The sequence below is a fragment of the Seriola dumerili genome, unplaced genomic scaffold (genome assembly GCF_002260705.1).
Source record: "Seriola dumerili isolate Sdu_G_001 unplaced genomic scaffold, Sdu_1.0 BDQW01000590.1, whole genome shotgun sequence".
NCBI classification, from domain to species: domain Eukaryota; kingdom Metazoa; phylum Chordata; class Actinopteri; order Carangiformes; family Carangidae; genus Seriola; species Seriola dumerili.
The window spans coordinates 131,332-143,465 of NW_019174845.1; the positions used below are offsets into that span (position 1 = coordinate 131,332).

At 44.0% G+C, this 12,134-nt stretch overlaps 1 protein-coding gene across 1 annotated transcript in view; it reads right to left on the reverse strand.

The window, feature by feature from the left end:
• LOC111236173 (collagen alpha-1(XXVII) chain A-like) overlaps nucleotides 1-12,134 on the reverse strand; it is an 88,433-nt gene that overhangs the window by 46,583 nt on the left and 29,716 nt on the right. Inside the window, exons 3-4 of the mRNA XM_022764825.1 lie at nucleotides 8,167-9,674; nucleotides 4,333-4,386 (exon numbers count right to left, since the gene is read on the reverse strand). Of these exons, the coding sequence (XP_022620546.1) occupies nucleotides 4,333-4,386; nucleotides 8,167-9,674 (1,562 nt within the window). The remainder of the gene's footprint in view (nucleotides 1-4,332; nucleotides 4,387-8,166; nucleotides 9,675-12,134) is intronic.

The window sequence follows — 12,134 nt, forward strand, 5'->3', positions numbered from 1 at the left end:
AGAATATTTTAGAAAAGCCCTTTTAGTGGGCTACGTTGTAAATATAGTCTGACTTTCAACACCAGCTTGTAACCGTTTAAACGTATATACAGTTGCCATATTAAAGATAAAAGAGAGTCTGTATGATGCTGTGCCAAATTAGAGCCGAAGGGCCAATGTCTGATTAAGCAACATCAGATCAAGAGAGCATGTGAAACTGCTGGACGTCTCCATAATTAAAGATCCCAGTCAGCGCACGCACGCACACACACACACACGCACGCACGCATGCACACACACACACACACACACAGGATTCAGGATATATTTCACTGTTCGTTAAAGTCTCAATAGCATGCCTTGCCTTCACTGAATGAAAAGAGCAGAATTTGCTCAATGCCACATAAATTACAGCAAAACTTCAGAATAACAGAAGCAGACAGGGCGAATGAATTAAGCAGTGCTGGTAAAAAGCCAATCACTTCAATTTATTTGCTTCAAGAGCCAAAGTTTTTAAAGTTAAATACATCATGCAGTGACCGGAACATATGAAAAAGGAAGTAAGTGAGTAATCCAAAGCATTATTTAGGCATTTACAACAATAACAGTAATAGCTAATAATGGCCATGGCCAGTTCGAAAATTACGACGGAAAACTAGAGCTAGCTTTACGCCAAACATTTAAAATCTGGTATTGAAAAATGTATTTGAGTGCCCAAAGGGGGATTGCAAAAATGGTGCACTAGAGCATGGTTTGTGCTTTTTACTGTCCTGGAGCCTATTACAATAATGTTCCAGAGGAGAGATCCATGTACACAGTTTATACTAGGGATTAGACAGGCCCTTAAAAAGCTGATCTGTCGCCCGGTGTTACCAAAACAGCCCAACACACTGGCCTAAGCAGAGCTCAACACCTTTACTCATCTGAAAGTTCTTTGTAGTCACATTTTTCCAGGTTTCTATACCAAACGTCCATCTGGGATCTGAGTTAGCTTTACGTGCAGGTGAAGCAAATGTGGAATGAGGCTTTGTGGCAGAGGAAAGGTTTTGGAGGGGAGGGGAAGCATGAGGAAAGACGGGCGACAGAGATTTTTTTCAGCCAGACAAAGACCCTTTTGATCCAGCAGGTTCCAGACGAATACATGCAGTCAGCCCTCAGATAGATACAGGATTGTGTACCAGCGATGCATCCACCGTATGTTTCCTCTCACACCCTACTACCACCGTCGTCATTATACACCTACAAACAGACTCCAAGGAGCTCGCCCCGGCTAGCAGAGGCTTCTGTACTGACAGCGGTTGCCATAGCGACGGCGTCTCACACTCATATGTGTGGGATCAGAGGTCAGGGTTCATGGGTGGTGCTCGGAGGGCTCAATGGTGCTCTGTGTGTCATCATGAAGACTTCCAGTAATCCAAAGCTATGGAAGGTCATGCAAAAAAAAAAAAAAACAGGCAGAGCTGAGAGACTCTCCTCAGCAGAAACCCTGTGGCTGGAATTTAGTTTTTCACATAGAAGAAGATGCTCATGATCAGATCATGCGATTCCACCTGAGAGCCTGCAGCCTTAGCGACTTGCAGCATGAATTCAGGTGTGGAGTTAATTATAACAGTAATCAACAAGTGAATTTCTTTTCCCAAATTGAAACCACACTATTATCTTGGCAAGATGGGAGAGTTTGGACAACATATGTTTGTGACTGTGTGTTGCAAGTGTGTAGATATGTGTCTCTGTATTTACACACACACACACACACACACACACACACACACACACACACACACGGCAGCAGCAATTAAACTTGATAAATGCTTTTGTTTACAGGAAAGCTCCATAATCTGTCTTACTCTTTATCTAGGCAGGTCATAAACACGGCCACATATGTGCTACACGCCGTGGGATTAGCTGCTGTGGCGTGTATACTTGCTGTGTGAGCGGTGTGTGTGTGTGTGTATGTGTGTGTGTTAAACTCACTGACTGTGAGGTCAGAGTCAAACACTAGTGGCATGTTTGCGAGTGACCCCTGTTAAGGCGGAATCAAAACCAATGGCCTTTACAAGTGCTTGCTTTATTATTGAAGAGGCTTGTTTTCATTGTTTGCGCTTCCCAAACCAACCACTTCCACTGACAATGCCACAGGCAGTTCAACAGCTGGTTTGCTGGGGCTGACAAAGGCCATGTCTAAGCCACCAGGATGTAAATCGGCACAAGGTGATTGGTCGATACATAATGCTGAAGAATGAGGTTTGACACAGACATAGAAGCTTTACCAAGGTTAACTCAGACTCATTATTCTATGCCCCAACCAGTCCAGGCTCCAGGGAAAGCTGGAGGAATCATGCTGCAGTGCATATTTCATGTTTTAACTATTTTCTGGTGATTTTTTCTGTTAATTTGTAGAGAAATTACCTGGATCCTTCATTAAATTGAGTGATTGCTTGATAGTCCTGAATAGAGAAATTGTTCTTAAAAGGTTTAACTTAAATATGGGGTGTATTTTGAGAAAAGCTGCTGCTTAGTTACACAAAAATAGCACCACTCAGAATTGTACTTTAATAACACTTGGCTTGAACACGTGCACTCACCCCTGTGTTTAGATTTTTATGCCCAGTTAAAGTTTTATTCCAGGTAAGTTTGATTTGGATCATAGCAAATCCAGTAGGACTGATGTTGGGAACTGCCACCAGTGACGCGATGGGAGGTGCTGCTGCGGCTTAAATAGCTTTAATTAGAGCCAGACAAAGACCTCCTTATACATCTATAGTGGTGGGGGATCACAGAGACTTTAGCTTAAGAGTCTCTCAGACACAGGCAGACACACACAGCAAGTAATAATAAAAAAAAAGACATAAGCACATTCATCCAAATATAGAACATATGCATGCAGTGTGACATAGAAATACAAGCATCAATAATTTATATTTGATGTATTTAAATGATTCTTTTGTCTGAACTGACTGAGAAGTTTGCTTAGTAATTAACATTGTAAAACAAAGAGCCACAGGCTTCTGTAGTCTGTAATAAATATGTTATAAAAAGGACTAAGAGCCTCTGAGGCTGTACTTAGACGCAGCAGTGCTACAAGCTAAAAATTTGAGCTAACGTCAGTTGAGGCTGATGGGCTGCATTTGTTTTACAGGTGTTTGAGCATATTAAAATTTTCCCGATGATGGTGTTGGAGAAAAAAGTGAAGGGATCAAAGTTATTAAAATGCATCCACAGGGGAACATGAATGTGTTCACCAGATTACATGGCAATGCTGAGACATTTCACGCCACACCACAGATGTGGACCTTAATGGTGGTGCTTGAGAAAAAGTCAGGGGATCATTAAAGTCATTAGGATTCACCTCCAGGGCAGCATGGATGACTGTACCAAATTTTATGGCAATGCATCTTATGGCCGTTGGGATATTTCAGCCTGGACCAAAGTGTTGGGCCTACAACCACATCACTGTCATGACGAGGAAGTGACGAAGTGAAGGAGAATTCCTGACAGAAGACCCAAGAATGAGACTATATCTATTTAACTGCCTTAGAGAAAGAGGCCTTTCATTAGCCCAGAATGGGATTCCTATGAAGTGTCGGCGCAGCCTGCTGCAACAGCTCAGTGAGGAGAAGAAAGTCCAGTGGAGCCATGTGTTCTCTGTCTGTTTACAGTGCTTTTATTAGGCATCCTGTGGCACAGGCAGCCTTTTGAAAGGCCGTCTTTATAGGAGCTTTCCTGTTTATGCTTAGGGGTGGGAGGTCAGCACTCACAGCCCCGTGCTGAATATGGTCAATCTCCCTGCATAGGAAAACTTTGTGTGTAAGTATGTGTGAGAGTGTGAGTGTGAGTGTGTGTGTGTGTGTGTGTGTGTCAGCTGGGTGATGGGCCGGATTTAAAGTGATGTGGGAGCCTGGCTTTGGCAGGTTATTATTGTAACGACAGAAAACGGTCCAGGACTTTGCCTTGGAGGCTGGAACACACAGATACTGTCCTCTCTGTCCTTGTCTGTCTGTTTTCCTGAGTCACTTCTCTGCCAAGGGGGTTATTACTGACTGTTTGTGTTTGAGCTTTCAGTCAACATGTACGTCAGCAGCAGTAGCAAAAACACAAACAAACACACACACACACACACACACACACACACACACACACACACACAAACACACACACAAACACACACACACACCCACACACGCATGCACAGAGATACCCACAATAAACCTAAATAAAGACACACTTATTAGCATAGTTGCATAAAAAAAAAACCTTGGGGTTAAACAACCAAACAAAATTATTACTAGAGGTTAGAAATGGAAGTGTGTTTGATGTGGCTGGAGGTGTTTGAGGGCAAGCAAGGAGACTTACCCGAGGACCCCTCTTGCCTGGCTGGCCTGGCTTCCCCGGAGGTCCTGGCAGTCCCTGGAGAGAGAACATTCAGTCAGTGTTGCATGCTGATATATATCATACAGATGATCTTTTTCTGTACCTAAGCAATATCCTTATTCTAACAAAACCATCGGCTCATTAAGACTCTTTTGTTTCCACAGACAGGCTGCAGGGTAAAAAGTGACACCTTTTCTCTCTGAAGTAACTCCATCTCAAGGTGATGAGAGTTCAGCCTTATCCATCAGGAAGTTCTGAGGCTGTGTGGCAGGAAACCGTCGAAACCCTAGAAATAACAGGTCATTTCCTGCGCCACTCAATGCCCCTGTGTGGTTCTATCAGCCTTGTGCTCATTCGTTTTCTTTTAATCAAAAAAGAGGCAAAGGAGAGGTGAGGAAAAACAGAGCGCCTGTGGCTGCTGCGGCTACCTAAGAGCTACCTGCAGGGCTCTGGATCCTGATGCAAATGTCTGTTAAATCCTTTATATATTGCACTTTTTTTGTTCACTGCACAATGCATTACAGTATTTTTACAACACTCTTAAATTCGATGCCTGAGATAACATGGATATGGGGATGTAGTAAAAAAGCAGCAGCATCTACTATAAAGCGCAGTTACTGACATGTGAATGTTGTGCCCTTTCTGCAGTTCCCTCATCTCAATTTTCACAAGGCTGTGAACTTTAAGAGACAAAAGGACAACTTCAAAAAACAACTTCAAAACAATATCGACACTCTCATCCACACACTAAAGGTTACTGCATTCATAGCTGCTATCTGCGTGTCTGTCTACATAATCGCTCTGATGATTGTAATTGGCCCCCCACCATGTCTTCCAGCACGACCTCCATAGTTGAGACCACCCCTATTGTTACAGGTGGCGTGCTCAGTGGTAGCCAGAAGACCTGTCAACATCAACACACACCCCTGTCCATCTTCACACTTCCACCCCCTGGTTTGGCTCTCCTTCCTTACACTTGTTTGTTTGTTTATTCCTGCTGTCTTTTCCCTATTTGCACCTGTCTTTTAGACAATTCATTTGTTGACTGCTCTCTAAACAGCCAAGTAGCAATCTCACATCACCACATTTCAAACACAGTCTGATGGCAAAGGCTGTTTGCAGTTTTGAGGTTTAGACTTGCTGACTGTCCCTTTGAGGAGGTTAGGGCAAGATTTGTGCCACCTGACCGAATTATGAAAAAAAAAAAAAAAAAAACTACTCAAAACTCCTGGGCTACACAGTGCAACTCTACAAACTCTCCTGTGATCTTTTATTACCGTCAAGTCAAATCAAATTGCACAGTTTCAAATCTCTCTAACTGTGGCAGAATTGTACTCAGGCAGCTTGCAGGTACAATTCAACTGAATACAAAGGCCTGGATATGCAATACATTTTGAAACAGTCAGTTCAGGTTTAAATTAAATTTAAACTTGCAGACACTATAGCTTCAATTAAAAATTAATTAAATTAAAACTCAAACTCTCAGCTATCACATAAAAACTTAGAACATATAAACGCATTCAGGTGTGCAGTGGAACAGAAAGTTATTTTTAAAGCAGCAGTGAGCAGCCAAAGGTGCTTCAGATGGGGAATTCTGCCATATCTGTGCCTGCGCTGGATGTTTCTCCTGGCAGCCAGAGTGCAGCTTCAGCACAGTGAAAACACGAGTCAAAATCACGTTTCTACTGTTCAGTAGAAGACTCTTTAATGCTTTAGGCAGCAGGAGTGATGAATGACGGAGCTAGTGGCCGAAACCTCAGTGAATGTAATGCTTTTCATTGGCTTCTTACTTTCATATTTGTTGTGCGTGTGTGTATAAGAGAGCGAGAGAGAGAGTGTGTGTATAAGACTCTGTCATGAGGAGTGAGAGAGTATACACATGCACGTGTAATTACGAAATCCAGACTATGTTGAAAAGGAAGTGTGACTGGGTTCATCTCCCAGAGCGCGCATACACACACACACACACACACACACGCACGCACGCGCGTGCGCAAATACCCACATGCACACATTCATGCATGCATGCTCACAATAAATGATCCATCCAGTCTAACAAATCCTACCCTATCCTAGGACTGCATTTAAGTCACGACTCTGGCAAAACACACAAGCACACATTTTAACGCAGATGTATTAGAAATCCTAGAACATGTCCACAGATTCTGGATACTGGAGCCATGACTGGGCCACATGCTGGAGTTTTTGTTCTGACCCATTTGAAGTTCATATGGTTGAATGTTTAGGCACAGTTTTGTGTTGAAAGTATTGCTCTCAGATTGGTTTAACTTACCATATATTATTCTTTTTGGGTTCAGAATAGCACTTGCAAATGTGTCAGACAGTCCTTCAGTAAATGACCTTAATCATCCTCCTACAATCGGTTTTTCTATGACAGATTACAGGACTTTATATTGAGATTGGAAGTGGTGCTTTGGTTCATTGTAATGACGATCGGGTCTGGTGTGGACATCAATACAGTTAAATTAGCCAACACTAGACACACCGCAGTCTGTGATCCACAGAGCCCACTACAAAGAATAAAGAACATGGATAAACAGCTTTCAACACAAGCACAAATGCAGCCAAAACAGAGTGAGGAGACATTGAGAAAAACAAGTGCAGGAAATTATGTATAGCTTATACAGCGGTAAAACCCAAGCACAGTTTGTTGAAACTAAAAGACTTGAACAGCAGTATTTAACTGCTCTGTGGCCAAGCACAAGTGTGAGGAGCAGTCACGGGTTCCTATGATCAGGGAAGCTAAATTTGATCTCAACTGGTCAGTAAAGATGCAACTGAGATGCGCTCTGATGTCGGGTGTGGACTGAAACCTATGGAAAAGGTGAAAATGGACCTGCCTGCTTCAGTGTTCCCACTTCCCGTGATATACTTTAGGCCAAGCCTACCTTTGCGCCTGCACTACGAAGCTGAATGATGGTGTTTACTGACTGCTTTGACCCTTGACCCAGCTTTGAAAGAGGCCCATGTGACCTCCAATAGCCCTCAGAGGAATCTGGTGCAGAGACGGCAAGGCGTCAGACCTGACACGTCACACCCAGCCTGGAGGGTTCTGGTGTACACAGGAAGAAGGAAAGGAGGGAGAAAAGCAAGATTTCTAACCTGTGTGGGAAAGGAAATAGTGCCACAGTAACCTACATATCTCTGTGGTCTTGTATTTCTAGCCCCAGAGCACTAGAGTCAAACCTGGTCTTTCAATGGTGACAAAGACCAGAACAGACTAGGATGACTTTAATGGAAGTACTTCGCTCACTTTCACCTCTTTGCTAATGTAAACCATCAAGCTCACCACCCACAACTGCCCACACAAACAGCTGAGACATAGCCTTCATGTTTTTTTGCTCATCTCAAGTTTGTAGAATTTATTGCTGCAAAATCAAGGTGATTTGGGGCTCACATGAAGTCTCTATATGTGTGTACTCGCTTACTATCTCTGTCTCGCCTTCAGCTAGTACAAAATGTTACAGCCAGGCAACTGACCAGAGCAAAAAGGAGACCATATAATGTTCATTTAGCCGTTTTACACTGGCACCTTTTTAGATTTATAATGCTCTTTCATATTGCTACTTTGATCTTAAGTCCTCCATAGACTTGGTCTCTTTTATATTGCTATGCTTCCCCACAGGTCCACCAGGCACTTTATATCCTTAATGCATGTAGTGTTAGGGAGCCTTCAAAAAACACTGTTCAAGCACATTTATGCTTATGTTGTAATTTCACTCAGTTTGCCTGTTTTCGTGGCACACTCACAAAAACACTCTAACATAACCAACCCAACAGACCAGAGGTGCTTACCGATGGGCCCGCCTCTCCTTTCTGTCCTATAGGTCCAGCCAGCAGGGAGAACTGAGTAGGTGGCACCTCCCAGCTCTGGAAGCCATCAGTGGCAGGTGGTGTTACTGTGTTGTATGAAGGTCTGGTAGGTGGCGGGGTGACTGGAGCCTTGGTTGTTTTGACTGGCTTCGTTGGCTTGGTGACCTGTCTGGAGACTGGCTTGGAGGTTTTAGCAGTTGTAGTTTTGGAGATTGTTGACGAGGGGCTGACTTTGGATGCTGTTGGTTTGGAAGGCACAACTTTGACAGAAATTACTTTGGGTTTGGATGGAGTGGCTTTGGACGTTGTAACTTTAGGATTGGGAGATGTTTTCTTGGCTGTGGTGGGTTGTGGTTTCTTTGGGACTGCATCTTGGTCTGATAAGGCATAGTCAGGTTTTGTCTTGGAGGGTTTGGTGCTGGTAGTGGCTGGAATAGTAGGTTTTTTCTTGTTGTCTGTTCTTGCAGTTGTCTTTTTGGCGCTGTTGTGAGGAGTGGGCTTTGGGGGAGTGGGTTTGGAGGGTTTCTGATTTGAAGCTTTAGAAGTGGAGGGTCTTGGGGTTGGTGGTTTTGTCGGGGGTGCTCTTGTCCTGAGTGGTGCTGTGACAGTTTCGGTCCTGGCCTTCAGGGGCGGGGAGGCCAAACCAAGCTGGACTGTGACTGGCATCACAGTTCCCAGCAGCGGTGTAGGAATGGCCCCAGGCTTGGGCTTCATTGTTTGGGCCACATATCTGACAGCTGAAGCAGCAGCGGCAACACTCTTGGCAAGGCTCAGCCCCTTGGGCTTCCTGGCTGTTTCTGGGCCACCACGATTAGGGGTAGCAGCGGTAGCTGTGATGTTTGTTTCTCGTGGTAGGATTGGCAGCAAGGGAGGAAGGTTAGGCCTGTATGTGTCTGCTTCCCTGCACTGTTTCTTAATGTACCTGCAGTAGTTGTGAGCTGCCTGTGCAGAAGGGACCAGGTCAAATTGGCAGATGGCTCCTTCAAAGTGTGCTGAGGCTTGCTGCTGGCTTGTCCGCCCCAGCAGGAAGGAGCCCTGAAGCTCTGGAGCCAGTCCCTCCTCACTGTCCCACCCAAAGTCTGCATGAACACTCTGCTCTCCGCAGGAGGCATATAGAGTCACTCTCTGTCCATTAATTCCAACCGCCAGCTGGTGCCACTGACCATCATGGGGCTCATAGGGCAGTGCCACTGAGGTGTTTGGTCCTGTGTGAAGGACCAGATTGCCCGGTACAAGCTGCAGACCAAGAAGTAGCTTCTTGCGGTCTGAGAGCAGGGTGAAGAGGAAAGCACTGTTGACACGGTGTGAGCGCACACTCAGGACCAGTGCCAGGTTGGGCCAGAAGGCCGCTGGGAAGACTGAGCGCGATGGAGCCTCAATGTGCGCCCGCTGGTTGAGGATGATCCCTGATCTGAATGGAATGACCCCTGCTGGCACCGAGCGTGACGGCTTCTCTCCCTTAAGCCCCAACTTTTGGAGGATGTCCACATCTGAATAGAAGGAAGAGCGGTGTTAGAGGTGCAAGCAATTATGACAGAATTGTTTTTGAAGGTTGCACATCAGTGCAGTTAGACAATAGTTAAAATGAAAGCCTATTATTATGTACTCTCTTTAGAACCTGGAAAAATTTATTTTAAGTTTAAAGACTTTAAAGCCACAGTGGATCACCATCTGCATGTTTGATTTGGCTTAGGTTTTTTATATCCCGGATGCCCTTCCTGATGTAGCCTTGGTTCAGGGGAGCCAGGGTTTGAACCACAAAGTCAGAGATCAGCAAAACAACGTACTCTACCACCTGAGCCACAGCCCCTCCACGAAGGGGAAGTTTAGTATTTAAAAAATTCAAACATCAATAGCTAAACAATTGCAAGGGTACAGGAGAGTAATTTGTTTCACACTGACACATCTGGACTGAAACCTTTCCTATTGTTTGTGCCAGAAATGGATAGAATTAATGCCAGTTTTGTTGATGTGGTAACACTTAAAAGCGCGGACCCCTGAGCAACGATTACACACACACGTCAACAGGAAGGATAGCAATCATGCTGAAGGAACCTGTGAAACATCTTAAAATTATTAACAGGACACTCTGGACTCATTCTGAGAATTCGCTCTTCCTGAAACAATTGGGGCTCAGCAAAAATATTTTATCCATCTTTGCCAGTGGCGGCTGGATTGAATAGGAAGGCTTACGTGCCGGTTTTTACGATCACTTCCCATTAACAAAATAGAAACCAATCTATGTTTTGCTATCACACACGACAGGCATGGCAGAATCATAGCCTTACGTCATGTCAGACTCATCTTTCAGCCAACACAGAACAGTAGCTCCATAGAAATGGAGCTCAAATGCTGCAGGGTGAAGAGATGGGGAACAAAACAGTTAAAACAAAAAATGACATACAAAGCATAATAAACTCACTGGGTTTTGAGGCCGCCAAACTGCTTCTGTAGGCTGACTACTGCAGCTTTAGGCCAAAATAAACAACCATATATAAGTCCAGACTGACATTAAACTGGGCTGATGGTAGGGGAGTGTGGAGTGACCTTGGTTGGTTGGTTCATGCTCTCTGAGTGATGCTGCAGAGCTGGTGTGGTTAGTTTTTTCATATGTCGGCGGTCCGCAGACTCTTACTTCTCTCCAGCACAGCAAATTGTGGCATAATTTTGATTGTATTACTCTAGTGAAGCATAAAACAGCTTTAAGCATGCACACAACAAATGGCTACCACCATATAGCAAGTTTACTGCTGAACACGCCTGCAAACTCTTAAAGGACCTCCTCACAATAAAATGTAAGTCTATGTGGCCACAGTTTAACAACTCCAAAGGGTAACAAAAAATAATGTAAAGTTTCAAAGCCAAACCAAAGCACAGCAGCTCCAAATGTTTACCTAATTTTTGCCTTCCTGTCTTTGAGCGGTGAATTGGGTTTTGTTCTAGTCAGGGTATACTGTACTGAGGAGGATAAATGAGAGCTATAAAGTTTAGATGGATTTTTGTTTGACACTGAGGATACAAAAGAATGAAATATGATTCATTCTGCAATAAGAAATCTGACCTGCACTTCAAACATGCAAAGTGATGCAATAGTTATTTCAACAAGAATGCACTTTTTTGCTTTTTTTAATACTGATAATCAAGTTACATAAATTCACTAAAAGTCAATTACCCAAAGCAGCAGAGAGAAAATAATGCCAGAAATATATTTATCCCTTCACCACCATATTTTTTGTAGGGATTCAAATTGCCAATAACTTGCCATGGTCATGTGAGACATGAAGCAAGACAAGATTTTGTCACTGGAGTTCACCCGGTGCTGTTGGAAACATGACGGCTTGTGGAGGTTATTGTGAGGGGGCTCAGTCGAGGCCAAAGCAGCCAGTACCAGGAACGCACAATCAGGCTAAAGGACCTAATCCGCTCTTAGCAACCAGCTGGCCAACGCACTCCCCTGTGAGGCCAAGAGAAATCATTACTGTATAATGCTGACAAATATGTGTTTGTGAATTTTGAGGCACAAGGGGCAGAGGTCAGGATCTAAATGTACATTTTATGGCAAAATTGTGTTACTTCCACACCAATTAGCACATCTGAGTGCTTGTTAAAGTATGTTAAAGTATATGTGATGGAAATATTTGCTTCACTGATATCAAGGCATGGCGTCTTTGTGTTAAAGCTATAGGGGATTAATGAACCGAAGGACATCGGCATCATCAGACAACGTCCCTTTTCCTTTCTCCTCTCTGTCCTTCTCATCAATAGAGTCAGTTTGAACATTCAGAACATGACCACAGTAACCACAGGTCAGTACAGCATCTCCCTGTCTGGAGGCAGAATGTAGTTTCCAGCCTTTCAGCCAACCCTGACTCTCTGTTCAGCATTTCAGTCTCAGTGGTCCCAACGCCTCTCCATATGACCTGTGATCTCTATTGTCTCTGGGCTCAGTC